General features: G+C 34.0%; 1 protein-coding gene across 10 annotated transcripts in view; it reads right to left on the reverse strand.

Annotated features, from left to right (window-relative positions):
* Positions 1 to 22,871, reverse strand: part of LOC147833695 (uncharacterized) — a 185,009-nt gene that overhangs the window by 101,776 nt on the left and 60,362 nt on the right. For 6 of the 10 annotated variants that reach the window (XR_015944993.1, XR_015944994.1, XR_015944991.1 and 3 more), the window contains exons 1-2: positions 16,213 to 16,558; positions 5,257 to 5,344 (exon numbers count right to left, since the gene is read on the reverse strand). Coding sequence is in view for 4 of the 10 variants with exons in the window: in XM_087284256.1 (XP_087140382.1) it covers positions 5,257 to 5,344; positions 16,213 to 16,391 (267 nt within the window). In the remaining 6 variants the exon portion in view is untranslated. Of the gene's footprint in view, positions 1 to 3,074; positions 3,218 to 5,256; positions 5,345 to 16,212; positions 16,559 to 22,871 lie in introns of those variants that run through there. The other 4 variants (XR_015944989.1, XM_088651210.1, XM_088651211.1 and 1 more) reach the window with 2 other exon arrangements.

Genomic DNA, 22,871 nt, shown 5'->3' on the forward strand with positions numbered 1-22,871 from the left:
TGCCGGTTTATTCTGCTGTGGTGACCCCAGATTAATATAGGGACTAAGCCGTAAAGTATAAAAAGTCAAAAAAATAATGAATGAATGAATAAATGAATGAATGAATGAACACAAATTAAATGTCTCACAATCAGGAGTTAGTAACTTAGATTAATCTAAAAATAACTAATTACCAGGGAAAGTAAATATTGCGTTACTTTAAAAAAATCTAATTTGTGAAATAACTATAAAATAAATATAAAACATTGTACACTAATTTACACAATTTTCAATGTTCTTGTGGGACAATGTGAGAGACAACGGCAGCATGTCCACTGGGAAACATCAAATTCTCCAAAACTACTTGCCACGCTAACAATTTAATTTCATATTAGGAATCACCAATAAAATTAAACAACAACTGTGTCTTTAGTTTCATTTCTAAATGTCCAAATCACACAAAATAAAAAACTCACGTCTGATCCGAGCCCCTCTCCTGGAGTATCGTCAGTCTATATCGATCGCTAATTGGCTTCTGTACCAAAAGGAGGGCTTTATTAATCATATAGCGTTTGATGATTGGCTCCTGTACTAGGCAGGGCTTTATTTGTCACATTGACTGTTACATTTTTCCCCATTCAAAAAGATACGAGTGACATGTCTTGTGCATTCTATGATCTTTGGTACCACTGTTATTCTTTAATAAATAATTTTTGAAAATATCACTTATTGCAATACACTTTGCAAAAAAACAAACTGTAAAAAAAACTGTAGTGTTACTGTGGATTATTACAAGACGTTTGGAACTTTTAAAACTTTAAAAAGTAAGTGTCAATGAAGTTACCATCAATGGTTTGCTGCCCAAGAAAGGGTTACAAAAAAGAATTGGCCTGCAGTGATGAAAATAATGGCACTATAAATAAATAGCGCTACTGACAGCAATACTTTTTTTAGTAACAAGTTATCAAATGAAGTACTGCTTCCCCCGTTACAATGCTGTTACCATTACTGACAATAAAAGGCACGTTAATTGAGAACACTGAATCGGTTTTCATGCGAGCAGCGTCTCTCTCAGCCATAGTACCTCTCTTTCTCTGGGGTGTGTGTGTGTGTGTGTGTGTGTGTGTTCAGGGCTGGGGTGGGACACATAGCCAACCAGTGATGATGATTGGTGTGTTTGTGAATGTGGTGTAACTGAGAATGTGATTATTAGCTTAGATAGACTACATTTCCATCATTTGCCATTCAGAGGCAGAGAAGGCCAGGTATTCACACAAGCACACGCATATATGCATGTATGTATGTATATATATATATATATATATATATATATATATATATATATATATATATATATATATATATATATATATATATTCTAAATGTTTTTTAACACATCTATACTTATGCAGTGGCACAGGGTTAGACCTCTTTCTTGACTTCACACAGAAACAGCAACAGTTGCGGTATGACATCACTTTGTTGCAGAGATGCTATTGGTTAAATGCCGGCAAAGTAAAACACGGAAGCAGAAAGTGTGAGTATGTCTGCGGTCTGGAAGTATTAAAAAGTTGATGACTACAACATTGCCATAGCAAACTGTGAGATATGTAAACTTGGGATTGTCTGCTGGGTATTTTAAGTTAAGCATTCACACAGGGCTTCAGCATCAAGCCTGACATAAACAATTCAAAGTGAATGAGAAGCGTTGACGCTAACGCTCTATGTGAATAAAACATTACTATTGCACTGAAGTTTAAAAGTGAAGAATTGATGTTAGTTATTACTTGATTGTTCAAACTACCTCACAGAAGTGCTCTGTTTGTTAACAGAGTTGTTGAATGTTAAAGTAAGGTGAATTCAATAAAACATCCTTTTTTTGCTCATCTTTATTCTTTTTTATGCATTATAAAAGTATCAGATCGTGTTTCAGTCTCTTCGGGCACATACTACTCAAAATCAAATGACTCGGATTAGAGGGCAAAAAAACAAGATCGGGACATCATTAGTAATCAATAATAAAGTAATCAAAACTCCTTTTGTCTATGACGTCTACGACAAAAAAATGCATTATAAATTTTAGGTTGATCTTGATCTTATGTATATTAAAAATGAACAGAGACTGACTAACCAATCTTATCAACAGTAAGAACATGAACACATCTGCTATCTAAAAAAAACAAGAAAAAAAACAAAGTGACAGAATGTGAAACAAAAAAAGAAAGCAAGACAAGTTGATCAGTAAGCAGAAGGGATGTGGCGATGACACTGAGGTACAGGCTGCCATCATGCAGACAAGCATTTGCATAATATTGTGTGTTGTCATGAGCATGACGGCCGGCTCAGGCATTTATCTGAGGGCCACTTGTTTTGCTCACGTCCGGCTCGCCTGTGCTCATCACAGCGCCGGACAGGTGGCATCGCCCAGCCCTGTGATTACTGTGTCAACGTCTTTACATGTCACCCTGCGCATGCCATACACATCTACATATACATATAAATGTAAATGCGTCCGCCAGCTTACGCGCACCTGGGTCGACAGCACTGACAGCTGGGATTGATTCGGGACCGTCCCCCCACGAGACACTAGAGAAATTAGCGTAATGTCCACCTCTGACACCAGGAGCGACTTTGTGGACTGGGCGGCAGACGGGAGAAGAAAACAAACTTTTGATATCCGTGTGTTTTGATATTTCCTTCCAGAGAATTATTGACTCTGTCATTGCTACTTAGTTGTTTTTGTTTTTTTCTTTAGACATGCGGTCATTAAAATGCCTGATTCAGCCATGGTGTTTCATGATTTCAATAACAGCACTATCCAAGGAAAATATTGAAGTCTCCTATACTTCAAGCCCTTCTGAATGACTGATTTAGAAATTAAATGACAAGCATTTTGCGAAACATGCTCTACATTGACAAACCAGTAATTGATGTTTTGTTTTGTGAGTGTAGCCTGTAGTCTGAAGAAAAGCTTTTGTATCTCTGTCCTAATCACTTAGTGAGAGCATTTACTGAGCTCTTTTTGAAGTTTGGGCCTGCCAGGACGCCCTGTAGTTTTGCTGTTTTCTCTGTGGTTGGGTGTGTGTCACACTTGCCATGTTGTGATTGGCTTGGACGTCAGTGAGGAAGTGATGTTGGCGCCTGCTCTGCTAAGCTGGCGGTGATGACGACCTTTGGGCAACACCTTCAGTGTGATCTCAAACAGCTCCTTCTTCTAAACCTCTGACACCTCCACCTACTGAACCAAACACCAGTCGAGATGTGACGTCAACTTTCTCTACACACTAAGGTAATAATGAGGAATTGATAGTCAGTTTTAAAAACGGATGTCACGAAGCATGTTTTCCATGTTTTTTATTCTTTTTTGTTAACAGGCTGCCATGTAAAATAAAAAAAATATATAATGTTTAAATGTAGTAAAGTTCAGTATTACAATATAATAGAGTTCAAATTATCTTAACTTTAACTAATGGTGTAAGTCAAGAATATCTTTTTGAAAAAAGTTTGATCTAATATTTATAAATTATTTGAATGTGGAAAAGATAAAAAACTAAAATTGTATGGATGACTGAATGGATGAAAGGAAGGAAGGGTAAATACAAATATTCTGGTTGGTTGAATGGATGGCTGGTTAAATAGATGGATGAAAGAAAGAAAGAAAGAAAGAAAGAAAGAAAGAAAGAAAGAAAGAAAGAAAGAAAGAAAGAAAGAAAGAAAGAAAGAAAGAAAGAAAGAAAGAAAGAAAGAAAGAAAGAAAGAAAGAAAGAAAGAAAGAAAGAAATATGGATGATGAATGGATGAACGAAATAACAAAACATGTATGGATGAACAAAAAATAAATGGATAGATGGATGGATGGATGGATGGATGGATGGATGGATGGATGAACGAAAAAAGAGCAAAAGATGGATGGATGGATGGATGAAAGTGGGAACATAAGATGGATGGATGGTTGAAAAAAACATGGACAGATAGTTAAATGGATGGATGAATAGATGGATTAAAAAAGAACAACACATTGATAAATGGATGAATGAACGATGGATGAATAAAAAAATATCAAAAGTTTGATGAATGGATGGATGGATGGATGGATGGATGGATGGATGGATGGATGGATGGATGGATGGATGAATGGATGAAAGAAAAAATGAACAAAACAAGGATGGATGGATTGAAGAAGATAGATGGATGGATGAAAGAAAGAACAAAACATGGATGGATAAACAAAATATAGATGGATGGATGGATGGATGCATGGATGGATAGATGGATGGATGGATGGATGGATGGATGGATGGAAGGTTGGATGGATGGATGGATGGATAGATGGATGAAAGAAAGAACAAAATATGGATGGATGAACAAAATATACATGCATGGATGGATGGATGGATAGACAAATGCAAGAAATAACTAAAGATGGATGGATGAAGGGATTGATATAATGAAAGTAAAAACTATACAAAAGAAGGATTTATGAATGGATGGAAGGATGAAATACTGTATATTGTATGTTGGATACCTGAATAGATGAATAAATGATCAAATTAAAATGAATGGATAAAATGTAAAGAAAGATACTTAGATACTGAGTGTTGGAAAGATGGATGCATGAATGAATAGATACTGAACATTGGATAGACAGATACATCTTCAGGTCATTGACTGAAAGAGCATCAGGACAAGAATGAGAGGGGAAAGAAAGAGAGTTATTACAGAGTTAGCAGCACTGAACAAAACAATGGCTGATTATCCTGACCCCATGTCTACAGGTCAGTGTGTGCGCCAGCAATGATAGGCTTGACTTAGTTTGGCCTGATCTGCCACCAGCAGAGCCCCTCATGTTAGTTTATACGTAATTGCTTTTGAATTGCAGGCTCTTATGAAGTGACACAACAACAGCCATGAAAAGTGTCCCTGAACTGAATGGCTGAGGGAGCAATGTGAGGGTCGCTGGACCTTGACCTGATTCATGCCATGAGTAAAGCAGCCGAGGGCCAAACACATGAGCCATGATGGCGATTTCTGACACCTCATACGACACAGACAGACAACCTCTGACCAGGCCTTTCAAACACCAGCTACTGGAAACAATAACTTGCTAAACTAAAGCTGCTGATGAAAACTACACAATTATTCATTTCAAACAATTATTTGATATACAGTACCAGTCAAAAGTGTGGAATTTTTAAATAAACCAGAAAGTCATATTATTCAGAATCTTCTATCCTCTAAGCCTAATACTAGACATCTGATATCAAGCTTTTTTCTTACCTTTGATGCACCAATATGCACTAAGCACATTAAAACAGCTTGGGCCATGTATTTGAATGAAGTGGCTGATGAGATCTGGGAAGAAGCCCTGCTGAGAATAAAGAAAGGTTTGATAAATTTGAGACATAAATTAAAAGATTTTAAGTTTTACATCACCTTCACTTCTCTAAAACCAGATACAGTTAAATATTCCCCTCTGTATCTCCTAAATGTGACAGATGTGGTGTGGAAAAAGGTACTTTAGCATGTTTTTCTTTTTTTTTTCTTGTGGTTTTGTTCTGTTTTAGTTCAACTGTTTTGAATTGTTTTCCTTTACTTATGGAACCAATATCTAATCTGACTACAATTTGGCTATTTTGAATGTTTTAATATTATAGACGTCTTTTCGTTAATTCAACAGCAAGCCCTGATGTTTGGCATGATTACAGCTAAAAAAGATTATCTTACTTAATTGGAAATCTCTAAAGGCTCCCTGTTATCAGAGATGGTTGAACAAGTTGTTTTATGTCATTCAAATACAACAATTGTATCTTGAAACTTCACAGAAAAAAGCTGGAACCTGATGGGAATCTATCTTCACACATCCATTCCAAAATACCGGTAAATTCTGACATTATTAAGCAGAAATGGCTTCTAAACAAATGTGTTTGCAAATCAAAAACATAGAAGGGGTCGGGCTTTTGTTGATGGTTTCACGTTTATTAAAAGCTTTAACATTCATGCAGCTGCTTTGTCTCAGAGACATTTAAAGGCAGAAGCGCAAACCACAGCTAAATGTTTACACATTTGACTACATTATAAATTCTGTGGATGGATAAGTATTGTGAACAACTTCTATGAAAACATATGGAGGAACACTTTCACATGTCAGATGTACATAATATGTTTGTGTGCTGGCATTCACCGGAGCACTTCTTCACGTGCACATGCGTCAAGCAATTGAAGCAAAGCTTGAAGGTAAACAACCAGCAGAATGCGTCTGAAAAAATATTCAAAGGCTTTATTTTCATAATCTGCGTCTGAATGTTCTGATTGGCTGGGGTAGATGTCTTACGTCAGCGCCTTCTTAAAAAATAGAATGCGGTAAGTTTCCTTCTGGGTTCACACAGAGCAGCATTTCCATTACCCGTAATGTTACAACTTCTCTTTCCAGGAAATTGCCAGAACGAACTTGCCCGATTTTTCAAAATGGGCCTGTTCACTCACTTTTCTGGAAAGTTTTGTATGTGTGATGGCTCATATCAGTACAAAATCACAAATTTTTCATAGTATTGTGGATAATTTTGATACTTTGAATTTTTAGGAATCTTTAATTAAAAAAAAGAAAAATGCTAGCTTTTATTTACAAACTTGTTTTATATTATAAATTCTAAATATATATATAAATAAATGCACATAAAAGTTATTATTTTGAACTTTCTTTTTATTAAAGAAACCTAAAAGTTGTGTTCAACAGAAAAAAAGAAACTCAAACAGGTTTGGAACAAGTGATTGTGAGTAAAATATAGAGGAATTGACATTTTTAGGTGAACTATCCCTTTAAGAGATGATTCTAAAAGAAAATATTTGATTACTGCCTCTGCTAGCTCAGCAGTAAATGTGTGTGTGCAGTTTATTATGTCAAATGCAGGTACTAGATTAGTAGTACAATTATACAAGTACAGTTATACAATAGCAGGCTAATACTTTGACATACAGTAGTTGTCATGAAACTGGGATGAGAAGATAAAATGAAAACAGCTTCTTTTTCCCACTCAGTTTACTGCAGTCTCTCTTTTTCAGTTGCTTCTGAACTCTGAGTGAAGTCGTAAAAGCACTTAATCCCTGGGCCATCTGTAAATGGCCATTTTCATGTCAAGAATATGGTTTTGGGTAAAGGGTTTTGTGAAATTGCATTTGGAGAGCGGAGTATGATCTGAACAAGCAACGGGGGGAAAATTCTGCCCTTCCAGCAGCCCTCCTCATTGACCAGTCCAGGCCTCTTCAGTCGAACTCACCAGAATAAAAGGATTCACCTTTCAGAAAAAAAGTCAATAAAACAAATCACACCACACCAGCGAAATAGCCACTACACTTTAAACGTGGGCTTTGAATCATGGTTCAGATTTGTGCTATCCAGTGTGTGCGACTGTGCAAAAGATCTACATTGAATTATGTTATTATAATATATAATATAACATTCCAAAAGGTGACATACCACTATGTAAACTATAAATACAAATACATAAAAAAGGAAAGAAATGTTAAAGAACAAATGTGCTTGTGTCCATGTTGCATTATAAAACACTTCTCTTGGTGGGATACGGTTGTATATAAGGACCCGAGTTATATGGTATTAAATATGATCACAGTATATACATTTTTATCACAATAAATGATAAAGAAATTATGTTTGATAAAAAACTATAATTAAATGATATTTATTATTGATATTAAATATTACAGCTGTAGGCATGTTTCCCAGAGATGGGTTGCAGCTGGAAGGACATCTGCTGATTAAAACATCTGCTAGATAAGTTGGTGGTTCATTCCGCTGTGGCAACCCCAGATTAATAAAGGGACTAAGCTGACAAGAAAATGAATAAATAAATGAATGAATGAAGAATATTTTACTGTATTTATGATCATATAAATGCAGCTTTTCATTTCTGTCAGAATTATACCCCCCACCACCATTTTAAAAAACATGAACAAATAAAATAATATAAAATAAAACAAAATAAAAAATAAATTAAATTAAATTAAATAAATAAAATAATTAAAATTAAAATTAAATTAAATTTAATTTAAAATGTAAATAAAATGAAGGAAAAAAATGTATTAATTAATAAATTATATAATTAAATGCATATACTATAATAATAACAGACTGTATTTTCCACCCCAATATTAGATCAAAGCCAAAATGTGAATGTGTAATCGGGAGGCCATACGGCATCAAAAAGAGCTTGTGCCTCTTGACAGCAGATGGGAGCTGTCATTAGCGTCACTCCCAGCAACATTCACTAGGGATGTTTAATCGGCCCAGAACCAACGGAGAAAAGTGTAAATTCATACCCCTAACCATCTTTGATATTCAAGAGGATTACACCTTGTGTTCAAATAGAGGCAGGAGAGAATGGGCGACACAAAATGGAATTAGAGTCTGCTTAAAGAGTCCGCTTCATTTATTGTTAACTTCTTCCAGTTCATTAAGCCTAATCCTTATTAGGGTGTAAGGAACGCAGGTCTGAATGGGCTGGTCCTGGCCGAGGGGACATGTGCATCTTTTGTGGCTCCGCAGGATTAATCTGGCCCCTGAAGCAGGGGTCCAGTGTCTCACCAAAGGCCTGTGGTCCCTCAGGGTCCTGGGCAGGTTGGGGCCCCCAGAGTCCCGACTGTCGAATCACACAGTGAAAGGCATGAAGCAGCGTCCTTTGTTAATCAATCTGCCAGACCGGACACACGCAGGGTCATGTGTGCCTCTGTTAATACAGATGTAAATGCCAATAACGCCTCGTAATCAGGACACAAGAGGGAAAGATTGACTTTTTGTTGGGAGACATACGGGACCGTTGCTCCCAAAGAGCAAGTCCCTCAAGAGTTCGATGAAACAGCTTGTCTATATCAAATACAGATACAGGTCTAGTTCTCTGAATCTCCTCCACAAGGCTCTGAAAAACTGCTAGAGTCAGAGAGGATGGATAGAGCTGACTGAAATGAATGCCAAAGAGCATTGATGTTTAGCCTGAGAGGTCAGGAGGTGAAATAAACACAGGCACATTCTATTGGGTCACACAATGCGTGTCAATTACAGCCGAGGAATAAAAATGTGGGAATATATGCAAACTGATCTAGAGTTTAGATTTAGAATTTAAAGTGTAAAGGTCCATTCAAACTGTGCCAAACAAAGTGTCTGTGTCAGTCTGTGCCGTGTCAACTGGCTTTGAATAACCTAATAAGCAATAGAAAACATTAGTTTATATGTACTTCTATATTAACTGACCTGTATTTTGTTTTTGACACAGAAGAAATACATAAATATTGTATTTAAAAACATAGTAAGGGAACAAAACTTGTAAATGTTTAAGACCCTTTTTTTCAAGACAAAACTACATTGGAATTTTTTTTTTAATTAGGGTAATGGTTGACATCCAAATTTGATAACTTGACCCAATGAAAAATAAATAATTTGCCTTTAACAATATTTTTTTATATCCATGAGATAGAAATAACCTGGTACAAGAAATATTTGTCTTGTTGCAGAAAGTCAATTAAAGGTGCAGTAGGTGAGAAACAAAAACATTTTTTGTTGTGCTGATTGAAAGTCTCTACACAGTCCAATAGTAATGATTACAGTATAAAATCTAAATGTGTTTTTTAGCATTTTTATATTCTGAGTAAGGCATAAAACTAAAAAATGTTCATCCAATTAAATAGAGTCGGACAGACGTCTCTCATAATTCCGATAAGCAGCTCAGACTGTCTGTCAGCAAATGTAGATTCAGACTTCTGCGCATTTGTTCACGCAGATCCGCCATTCACGCGTGCCCGTCTGCTTAAGTCGCCCGCGCGGTCGCGAGATAGACCGGGACAAATCAAATGCTGAATTGAAACTTTTAAAAACCTGAATTAATATTGGAGTTACTTTAGCACGCTGGAGGAAGGACGACACCATGGCTGAAGTATTCCTGTTAGACAGGTAATGTTCTGTTTTGAAACTATTTTAGTCAGGCTAAGCTTATGGTAGATTGTGTTCTGTTATGAATAGGTTCTATGCACAGACATGTTGTTTAGCCACTGAAATCTCCTGGTGAAAGATTGATGTGATTATTTTCAGTTTCATAAGGTCCTTTTACAGCATCGATAATGTAGATTTATATTTAGTTTAACAACAAAACATCAGTAAATAGCGCTATTCCGCCTAACCTGCTTTATTGAGCTGAAGTTGCTTTTATAGTCACATTGGGTCATTTTTGAACAATGACAGCCTTCCTATTCTGTTTACCAAGCTACTCTAAATATTCGCTCTGAAATAGCATGTAAGTGTGGCTTAGTAATAAATGTAATACCTGCACAGCGCTGGCACTAACTAACTAGTGAATGACATGAACTAGTGGGTTGTCTGTCGGCTGTTGTGACGCGGTGCGCGTGCTCACTATTTTGGGGGTGTGGCTTTGAATCACAGTCCCTCCTCCAAAGATAATATGCTAAGTGGTTAGCAATTGGGCAGATCACATACTGCACCTTTAATTTTAATTCTCTCTTTGTTCTAAACAAATAGCTATTGCTTTAATCAAAACAAAAATTTAGGGTGATGGTTTCACATCTAAATTTGATAACATGAGCCAATGAAAAATAAATCAATTGCCTTTAAAAAATGTAAGTCTTACATTAGTCAAAACAAATATAATCAAAAACTATGTTTTGAACGGAACTTTTTTCAGTGTATTAAAATAAAATAAAAATTTGACATTTTGCACAAAGGTAATTTTTTAGATACAGTTGAAGTCAGAATTATTAGTCCCCCTGAATTATTAGCCCCTTGCGCCCCCTCCCCCATTTTTGTTTAACGAAGAAAAAAAAATAATTTCAACAAAATTCAAAACATAATAGTTTTATTAACTCATTTCTAATAACTGATTTATTTTATCTTTGCCATGATGACAGTAAATAATATTTGACCAGATACTTTTCATAACACATATTTACAGTTTAAAGTGACATTAAAAGGTTTAACTTGGTTAATTAGGTTAACTAGGCAAGGGTAATTAGGCAAGTTGTTAGGCAAGTTATTGTATAACGACGGTTTGTTCTGTAGACTATCGAAAAAACATATAGTTTAAAGGAGCTAATAATTTTGTCCTTAAAATGGTGTTTAAAAAATTTAAAACTGCTTTTGTTTTAGCCAAAATAATACAAATAAGACTTTCTCCAGAGGAAAAAATATTATCAGACATGCAGTGAAAATTTCCCTGCTCTGTTAAACATCATTTGGGAAATATAAAAAAAGGAAATAATAATAAATAAATAAAAAATCAAAGGGGGGTTAATAATTCTGACTTCAATTGTATATATTTTTGTTGTCGATTCCATTTTAAATTGATGTGCAAGCATTTGTACATTTAATTGGTCAAAATAACAAATGTTTTCAATTGTTGTGATTGAAAATCAAGGTTATAGATGGAAAATGAAGCTATAGAATTAGTATTGTGTTATCTAAATATATGTTTGCGTTTACTCATTCATTTCCCAGTGATGGGTTGCAGCTGAAAGGGCATCCACTGTGTAAAACATATGCTGGATAAGTTGGTGGTTCATTCCACTGTGGCGACCCCTGATGAATAAAGGGACTAAGCTAAAAAGAAAATGAATGAATGAATGAATGAATGTTCACTCATTAGATAGAAGCTGCTGATTGAAAGTTCAAAAATATTTTATTATGTTTTATAAAGTAATGATTCTTTCTCTTTAAACAGACCCTGAAAGCAAAATAGAATGCATTTAATGAATTATGAGGTTAAAAAAATCTTTTAACAGCTAATTCACGTCATTCTAAACAGGAGACAGGCTTGAGCAATGAGGTCCTGTAAATGGAGAGGTATCAACAAGCCAACAAGAACAATGGCCTCAGATTAGCAGCCATTAGTCTACTGCATTACTGCCTCGTGCATATTAAGACCATCGTTTAGCACCATTTAACAAGACAGAAATCCCAAGTTCTAAATTGGAAATTCATTCCCCCAGGTAATTTTAATATGAGAAACTTGAAATGCATTTGATCTGCCCTAATTTCAATTAATTAGACGGGACGACTGTTTGGGGAGACCCAGAGGGTCGTTAATGTGGGCTGAGGGGCCAAAAGGAACACATTGGAAAAGTATGAAAGAGCCATCAATAAACTGTTAGAGACTAATTATTCCACAAATCGGTTTCCCAAAGTCTTGACTCTTTAACACCAGCCTGTACCCTAATTACTGGTCACAGCATCCATTACTACTGGCCAGCCCACGGTGCTCATGCCACACCGAGTATTAATGACTGTTCTGTGTGCCATTATTAGAACCTGCAAGTGTGTGTGTGTGTGTGTGTGTGTGCCCTGAATGTGGCCTAAATAATACCTCTGAGATAATACAGAGTCAAAAATGCCACAAAGCAAACATGAACTGCTTTTATATGTTAATAAACATTTTGCTGATTGACTGACCTGACTGGTTTAATTAAACATATGGTTAATCCTCCCTAATAAGTAAATAAATATATATAAATGTATTTCTGTCATAATTATTTACCACATTGTTCCAAACCCATATGCTATTACTCATGATAAAAAAGAGGATATTTCCAGTCTGTGATTAGGTTATTTATGTATAGACACAGAGACACCTTTCAAATATTGTCTTCTTTGTAGAAGAAGGTCATATTGGCTGTGAAAATCATGGTGAAAATCTATATACAGTTGAATAACTCTGAAAATGTAAAATTAATAAATGCATTCATTTATTGATTGATTACTTTATTGTGTATTAACATGGGTAAGATACTCAATATGAAATTTTAGGGATGCCAACAATTGTAGCGTGCATATTTTGGTAACAATTTAGTTTAGTACCAATTCTTACTAACTAGTGCCTTATTACCTGTCTAGTATTAAGATGTTTGTTTATGTTTTGTGTATGTTTATTAGTACAGATAAAGTACATATTCTGCATGATCTTATTATCCATGCCTAATTCTACAGTTGAAGTCCCCCTTTAAATTTTTTAAGTTTCTTTTTTAAATATGTCCCAAATGGTGATTAACAGAGCAAGGAAATTTGCAAAGTATGTCTGATAAAATCTTTTCTTCTGGAGAAAGACTTATTTGTTTTATTTTGACTAAAATCAATATATATATATATATATATATATATATATATATATATATATATATATATATATTTTTTTTTTTTTTTTTTTTTTTTTTTTTTTTTGTTAGTCTACAGAACAAACCATCGTTATACAATGACTTGCCTAATTACCCTAACCCGCCTAGCCTAAACCTAACCTAATTAACATAGTTAAGCTTTTAAATGTCACTTTCAGCTGTATAGAAGTGTCTTGAAAAAATATCTAGTCAAATAATATTTACTGCCCTCATGGCAAGATACAATAATTCAGTTATTAGAAATGAGTTATTAAAACTATTATGTTTAAAAATGTGTTAAAAAAATCTTCTCTCTGTTAAATAGAAATTGGGGAAAAAATAAACAGGGGACTGATAATTAAGGGGGGCTAATAAACCTGACTTCAACTGTACTTAATACCTAAACCTAACTACTACTTAAAAAAAGTATTAATAAGTAGCAAATTAGGAGCTTTCTGAGGCAAAAATCATAGCTAATGGTCTATAAATAGCAAGAATTTTACCACAAAATAAAGTGCGACCTAACTTTTTTATTATGTGTTAAAATGTCGCACAAAATACTAAATGGTATTAAGTGTAAGTGGTAATAAGATTTTTTACAGTTGTCTTTGCTCTTATTTACCCAGAGTGCTAATATAGGTAAAGTACTGTACACTCAAAAAAATAAATAAATAAATAAATAAATAATAAATAAATAAATAAATAAATAAATAAATATATATATATATATATATATATATATATATATATATATATATATATATATATATATATATATATATATATATATATATAATTGTGCTACTTTTCAAACTATTTATTTAAAATGAGCTAAATTAAAACAATTTTTAAGTTTTTTTAGGGGACAACTTAATTGTTTTATGCCCAGTCCCCGTAAATTTGCAAAAATAATCAAGTTAACTTAATGGACTTGGGTTGGGACAAAATGAAGGAATTGTGTGGGAGCCAGTATTTTTTAAAGTGTCTTTTTATTCCTAAAAAAAAGTAATGTCACGTTGACTCTAATAGCCTAGTGGTCAGTGTGCTGACGTACTGTATAGCATTAATGTGATGTTATTTTGACACAATCTACATTGTAAAAAGGGCAATGAGGATGAATTGAACTGAATTGAAATGAATATGCACTCAAGAATATTCTTGCTGCGTGTTTAAACTACTTATTTAAAATGAGCTGAATCCCCACATGGAAAGAACCAATATGAGGATAAATCCTCATAATAAAACCTACAGTATATGCTGCATACATGCACATAAATGATAATATATATGATGTATATATGTTTATATATGCTACATATAGACAAAATTGAGGTGCATGTACAGGCCATATAGGTCTTTTGTATTGCTTCTTTATATCCACATATGAGCACTATATGTACATTACATACAAGATATCCTATAAAGATCCTATCTACAGTGGATCATATCTTACTCGCAACTGTCATACATGATGCCTAGCTCATATTTACTATTATCTAGGCAATAACTAAGAGCTAAAAAAAATAAATAAATAAAATAAAAAATTATGTATGTGCGAACATACACCAAATTGGAATCACATGTAATTAGTATGTTATGGAATTTAACTATGGCAAATAAGTTAGAGGAGTTGGAAAGCTATGCTGTCTACATGTTTTCCTGAAACATTTACAACTTCAATTCTTTTATGTATGAAGACAGTGAAAAAGATGGAAATGTATAACAAAATGGTTTGTAGTTTTTTTTTTTTTTTTGTTCAGTTTTTTGTTTTATTTTTGTTCTTGTACTATATATTTTTATATGGGCTTTTATTTATGTTGTCTAGCAGCTATGGATTCCAATAATTTAACTAATATCTAGGTAAACATATAGGTGAATATATATGTGCATATATGCACACATTTATGCGGTTGAAGTCAGAACCAATAACCCCCCTGAAATATTAGCCCTCCTGTTTATTTTTTTCCCAAATTTCCCAAATTATATACAGTTGAAGTCAGAATTATTTGCCCTCCTGAATTATTAGCCCCCTGTTTATTTTTTCCCTAATTTCTGTTAAACGAGAAGATTTTTTCAGCACATTTCTAAACATAACAGTTTTAATAACTCATTTTTAATAGCTGATTTATTTTATCTTTGCCATGATGACAGTAAATAATATTTTACTAGATATTTTCAAGACACTTCTGTACAGCTTAAAGTGACATTTAAAGGCGTAACTAGGTTAATTAGGTTAACTAGGCAGTTTAGGGTAATTAGGCAAGTTATTGTATAATGATGGTTTGTTCTGAGACTATCAAAAAAAATTAGAGTGTGGCTAATAATTATTACTTCACCTGTATGTACACATATATGTGCATATATGGACATATAATATAGAAAAACGGCAAATGTTTTATGTGACATATATAAAAAACCTATATAAAAACCTATATAAAAACCTATATGTTTATATAGGTTCTTACCGTGTGGGTCAACACAGTTATTGAGTTTTTTGGGGAGTCATATTAATTGTCTCATGTTCAATCGACTTAAATTTGTAAAAACCATTAAGTTAACCTAATCGATTTTTGGTGGGACAACATGGAGGAATTAAGTGAAACCCATCTTGTTTATAGTGTTTTGCTGGTATTCCTAGTTCGAATCCTGACAGACAGACCTTTCTTGAACCCCCCCCCCCCCCCTCTCTCCAACTTCATTTTCTGTCAATATCTTGTCTTATCATAATAAACACAAATACGTCAAAATAAATCTTAAACTTAAATAAATAAATCACAACTTTATTTAGTTCCAACCTAACGATACTGAGACAGAACGATCAAGCCCTACACTATGCACTGAACATAAGTCTGAATCTGAAAGAGCCAGCAGGAATATTACAAGAAAAACTTATCCGAGCAGCACGGCCACTCCAAAGTAAACTCCCACTAAGTCATTTTCACACCACCAGCAGGTAAGGAGGAAAAAGGCTAGCGAGAGTGAGTCAAAAGGAAAGAAGAGAGGAGAAAAGAGAAATTATGAGAGGATATGAGATGAGAGGGGAGAAGGAGAGATGATCAAGTCTCTGATTACCTCCGGCTGGGTGTCTCTCCAGCGCCCCTGCTGAATGTGCTTAATTGGCAGGGTTGTGTGAATAGACAGCTGCCCCGTCCGCGGAGCTCTGAGAGGAAGAGGCAAAGCTGAGCACTGCGCCCTATTCTTCTCCACTGAAAGCCTCGCTTCTCCAGCCTCTCTCCGGGACCAGGCCACATCTAATCACTGCAGATTATCTGCCTCTAATGGTAACCCACGAGTACGCTTCTTTGCCTCGATGAGCCAAGAGGGAGGGAGAGAAATACAGATCAACAAATAAAGCTGATGGCTTAGCGCAGTAGGAGGTCTGGCAGTGGCGACTCTTTGGAAATGAATCCGTGTGTCTGACTCTCAGAGATCAGGGCAAAGTGTAAAAGAGCTACAGGCACACGATTAAAGACAACTAGACTGAAAAAAAAATTATGTTTGTCGAAACATAGATTACGCATAGTATTTATTCTCTGACAGACGACAGTAGATTTTTGGTGTCGTAGTTAATTGTGGGAGAAAAACGATGATAGGGAAACATCAATCATTGATATTGCAGAAAAAACAAGTTTAATCTATCTCACGCATTTATAAACAAGCAGCGCGGCGGCTGGGATCTCGGTTTTGTCATTCATCCTCTCTAATGCCTGGCCCGGGGTCTCGTCGCAGGGCAGGGGAGAAGCAGCACTCTTTACCTCCCGGGGTTTCCATTATTCCTTCACCATTCTCTAAAATGGAGGTCATATCAGGTGCCATTTTCACAACCTGCTTCTCCAGATGCACCATTTTCTCTCAAAATGACACACGCATTATGCTTTAACGGAAAAGCAAATCTGAAAACGCTGCTCGCACCCTCCGCTGGGACTTGAAAAGGCAAAAAACAAACAATAAAACATAGAAGCCATCACGATACACAGGAATCGTTTCCCTTCCGCACGATATAACCCATAAAGTGAGGGAAAGTGAGGGAATTTTCCAAAGTGGCAGCACCTTGTTGACAAAAGCATCGCCTAAAAAAAGAGGATTCCTGAAGTTGAGGTTTGTTAGAGGCAATTTTGGTTATAGACTAGACAGAAATAGACTTAAACTTACAGTACTCACATCATTAATCTACAATGCTTATTTAAACCTTATAAATGCATATCTAAGAAAAACTAATTTAGTGAATTGCCAATACACTGCAAAACTCAATAGCCGATACGATGCAAATCAAATTTTTTTTTTTTCAGTGTATCAGAATACATATACAGAATTGTAAACCAAATACATTTGGTGTGGACATTTTTTAAGAGGAAAATGTCAGAAAACCTAACCTTTAAAAATATTATGTTAAAATAAATGAACAGATAAAACCCAAATTCAATCATTTTAAGGTGAATAAAGGTGTTACAAACATAATGTACAGCATGGAAAATTGATGGATTTTAATTTTCAAAAATTAAATTTAACAGTGCTATTAATGTATAAGTATTTTAAAGATTACTTTTAACTGACATTTAAATAATGACAAAGGAAATCCAGGCTATGCTGCAACATTGCAAAACATATTTTCTCACATGCCGTTTTTCTTTTTTCTTTTTTTTTTTTTGCCTTATTTTCTGTATAGAAATATCTAAAAATTCTTATATTGTATACTACTGAAATTTTTTTATATATAATTATAATTTTTTGTATACTACTTTTATTTTCTGGAAAACCAATCACAATTGAGTGGCTATAAGTTAAAAACAAGCAATATTAATCCAAAATAATCTTAAACCTGTTACCCAGCACTCACATTTGGGGATTTACATCTGCCTAAATTTAAATAGTAACAGTTATTGACCCCAGTGAGCTATAAACATAAACTATGTATCATTGGGAAGAAGATGCTTTGAGCTTTACTATGGTCCATCAAGAAAGTTTCCTGCTAAAAACAAAACAAAAAAAGTTATATATTATGAAGTAATGAAAAAGTTGTAAGAAAATTGTACGGTTTAATCATACTTTATATACATATTTATATACAAACACACATATTAACAATAATGTAATAAACTAGAAAAAATATGCCTTAAAAGTCAAGTGTCCCATGAGTATATTAAGATATGAGTATATTAAGATAGCATGCAAAATAAGATTTCTGTAAAAAGTTTTTTGAGACTATATCGGTGTCCTTTTTTTTTTTCACCATCAGAGACATTTCCTCAAAAATGATCTTCCTAAACTAAAACAGTAACAGTTGCTAAATAATTTGGTCTACAAGTTCATGTATCTTTGGAAAGAAGACATTTAGGCTTTACTATACATCATCGAGAGTTTATAATGTTTAAAATGAAAAAAGTTATAGATGCTTAAAGTTTGTAATGTAAAAAAAATAATAATAATGCACCGCACTAAACATTTTATTATTTCATAAACAAATATATGAAATCAGTCCTGGAGCAATGCAGAAAAGTGATAGGTCAAAAGCCACACATCTCCTGAGTATATTGTATGAAATTGATGGCAATATCATGCAAAATTGTTAAATGAAAAATGTAAATCAAGACTATATTGTACACACCACTGCCAGATACTGGTTTCTTAAATCTGGTTTCTTTTTTTCAACAATAATTAATGTGTGAAAAATATTTTTCTTAAGAAATTGCATTTTGATTTGAGAGCGTTTACATTTGCACACTTGAAAAAAGAAAGACAAAAACAATGTATTAATCATAAATACTTAATTAAAAGAGAAAACAAAAGTATATTAAATACACTATTACCAGATACTGGTTTCTTAAGCATAAAAATTATTTTTTTAAACAATAATTTATGTGTGAAGTCATTTTGCTTCTTAGGAAAATACATTTTGGTTTAAGAATGTTTATTTACAGTTGAAGTCAGAAATATTAGCTCTTTGATATTTTTTTTTTTTTTTTTTTTTTCCCAAACAATGTTTAACATAGCAAGGACATTTTCAAAGTAAGTCTGATAATATTTTTTCTTCTGGAGAAAGTCTTATTTGTTCTATTTCGACTTGAATAAAAACAATTTTTAATTATTTAAAAAGCATTTTAAGGTCAAAATTATTAGCCCCTTTAAGCTATGTATATATAGTTTTAGTCTACAGAACAAACCATCGTTGTACAATAACTTGCCTAATTACTCTAACCTGCCTAGTTAACCTAATTAAGTTAAGCCTTTAAATGTCCCTTTAAGCTGTATAGAAGTGTCTTGAAAAATATCTAGTCAAATATTATTTACTGTCATCATGGCAAAGATAAAATAAATCAGTTATTAGAAATGAGTTATTAAAACTATTATGTTTAGAAATGTGTTGAAAAAAACCTTCTCACTGTTAAACAGAAATTGGGGAAAAACTAAAGGGGGGGGCGGGGGCAAACAATTCTGACTTCAACTGCATGTAGACTATGAATAATAGACAAAATAATAAATAAGGAAATCATTTGTTAGTGTATCAGTTTCAAATAAATATTTTTAGACTGCATTACATTTTTTTCATCATTGTTTAGCAAATGGATCAGAAAAACATGATCCTTGTAAATAAATTCTAAGCCACTCAGAGGCAAAGCGCAACAAGTCTAATTACATGAGCACAATCTCCAGTGCTTCACAAGCACTCAACTAAGCATTTTTCTAGAGTGAGCATTATCTCATATATGATCAGCACAAAAAGCTTGATTTGAAAGTAAAACGGCAACAATGAGCATTAGGGTGATGGTGGTTTTTCACCCACAGCCACATATTCAAGCCAACCATGCTGCTAGTCTTGCTACGTTCCAACATAATGACCATAAAAACAAATGCTCTGATGAGACAGAATGATCGAAGCACATCAAGCGCATTACAGTTCTTCATAATCCCGGACTTTTCCTTTATTGCCAAGTTAACAGCAACCTGCCAGCAGTGAATCCCTCCTGCTCAAACACCACGGCAGATGTCAGTCTCAGCTGGTCAGAGAACTGTGGTGTGGTGGAATACCTGCCTTCGAAAGCAAAAACAAATCCAACATCTGTTTATGGCAGCTATGATAGCAATAGAATAGAAAAAAAACAACAACAATGCAAAGCAGTGGTGTCGTGATGCTTTCTCTATCAGCCATCTGGATAACTGATCGTTGGATATCATAAAAAGAAGGCAAATGTCTCATAATGGCCTGCTTCTTAAAACCCGTTCATCGGTTTATTCCTTCCCTGGCTCGCTTTTTTCATTCACTTGCTTTCCTACAGACCTGTCATGATGATTATGAGAGGGATTATGCATCATTTGCGGTGGGAGATGATCAATGGCTTGCTTTAATCTGCTATCCTGGCTTCATTTACCAGATTTATTCATTTACCATTTACCTGCCTATAAGCACACGTTGAGTAGGGCCCTGAACCACCAGGAGCCCCCTTGCTGTCAAAGATGATATAATAACTATAGGGCTGCGGAAGAGATTTTGTTTTTATTTATTTATTTATTTATTTTTTCTAACAATACCCTTTATGAATGGAGACTTTTAATTTTGAATAAGCCTGCCCGGTTGCTTCTGCTTAACTGTTATGATCAGATGAGGGTTGTAACTCATTCCATAGTAACGCATTACTGTATACTACATTTTTAAGGAACACAGTAATTTAACAAATCACATTTTAAATTTGTGTAATTTGATTACATTTACTAAAGTCAATGTAATAGCGTTACTTACATTACAAATATAGTTTTTGGGAGAAGAAAAATGCTTCTTTTAAATCACATTTTCCATTACAAGTTCAGTTAATAAGCAATTATTTTTAAATTGCTGGAGAACGCAAGCTGAAATAACTGCTGACAAGAGTGGTTGCTTCTTCAAATACAGACATTTTGGAAATGGAAATACAGACATTACTTTGATTTTACTGAGCGTAAAAACAAAAAACATTTCTGTCCAATGCAATCTATGTCCAGCCTACAAAGAACTTTGGACTGCTTTTAACTCGAAAAGCAACTTGTTCAAGCACTTGAATAGAAAGCATTCTACGATAATACTCATCAGAATCATCACCAAGGAGGACACCAGTGCCCAGAAACATGAAATCCCAACCCAGCCCAAACAGGCTAAATTAAATATTTTTGAGCAGGATCAAGAGTAAAGGTATCTTCTGAATGTAATGAGAAGCATAACCGCGTCTTTTGCGCACTCGTGTTTCCAGGTGGACCACGAGTCATGTGAAAAGAACTGACCGATCAGCTTCAATATGCAGATTTTAATAGACTAATTACCTCAGACAAACACCCAAACACTTTTTGGATGTCAATGATTACAGGTATAGTTTTCTTTTAAACGTCTTCTTTTGTGTAAAGAAAAAAAAAAGACAAACAGGTTTGGAACAAGTAAATGATGAGAGAATTTTATATTTTTAAGTCTTTTGAATTGGTCAAGCTGCTGTGATCAACCCATCGTAATGTTTTTTTTTTGTTTTTTGTTTTTTTTTTGTGAATATTAAATTACTGAAAGAGCTGAAAGAGTTTATTTTGTATCTTTACAGGTAGATTTTATGTTTTAAAAGTAACTTCAAAGTGAAGTAATTAGAAATCTGAGTACTTTTACATGAAGTGATTAGTAATGTAATCAGATTACAACTTTTCAATAGTAATCAGTAATTTGTAATCTATTACTTTTTTTAAAGTAACTTGAATGAAAACATTTATTTTACCAGTATTTTCAACAGATTTTCAGCACCTAGCCGCTGCTCCTGATGGCACTTACTTGTAACTAGCCTTTCAATCATTTAAGGTTTTAAGCTTGAAAAACTAAATGAATACTTAGATCTATATAACTGACTTTATTCAGGGGTACTCTCATTAGACACGGTTGCCTTGAACCTTGATGAAGCGTGGTTGCCTCCCTCCCCTCTCCCCCGATGGCCTGCACTCACACTGCATCTTTACCTTCCAAACCTGAGCATGCTTATGTCATCAATGATGCGACTGTTCGGTTTAACAGGAAGAGAATTGCTCTCTCTCAGCAAAGTGGAGATTTCTTTAGTTGTATCTTTTTAGTCGTTTAGGATGTAGTGACACGCAGTCAAATATATTGTGGAACAGATCCACAACTTTTGACACTCATAAATTACCATAAAAATCTTCGTGAAGAAAAAAAGAAAGAAAACAGAAAAAAAAAATCTAATAGGTTTTGAAAAAGTGAAGGATGAGTAAATGATAATAGAAATTACATTTTTGGGTGAACTATCCCTTTAAGTCTCAAAGTGACCATGTTATTTAATGTTAATCATAATACAAACAAGAGAATCATTCACTGCTTTTTTTACTGAAAAACTATTGTCTTTAACAAGAGTCAGTATACATTTAATTCAAACTGTTAAGAAAAAAAGATGGGATTTGATTAGTATAATCGAATATTATTATGTTTATTTATTTATTTCTATTTGTTGCTGCATTATAATATTGCTTTCTTTGTAATATTGACTGTTTTAACTAACTATTTTTGCTTTCAGTGTACTGCTCTAAAACAACAAATTATTGGGTTGGAGATATATACTGTTAAATTATTAGCCCCCATAAATTAATAGCCCCGTTTATTGTTGTCCCCAAATTGTGTTTAACGGAGAGAAGATTTTTTTCATCACATTTCTAAACATAATTGATTTAATAACTCATTTCTAATATTTATTTTATCTTTGCCATGATGACAGTAAATAATA

Source organism: Danio rerio, chromosome 15 (assembly GCF_052040795.2).
Source record: "Danio rerio strain M-AB ecotype USA chromosome 15, GRCz13ab, whole genome shotgun sequence".
In the NCBI taxonomy this organism is placed as follows: Eukaryota; Metazoa; Chordata; class Actinopteri; order Cypriniformes; family Danionidae; genus Danio; species Danio rerio.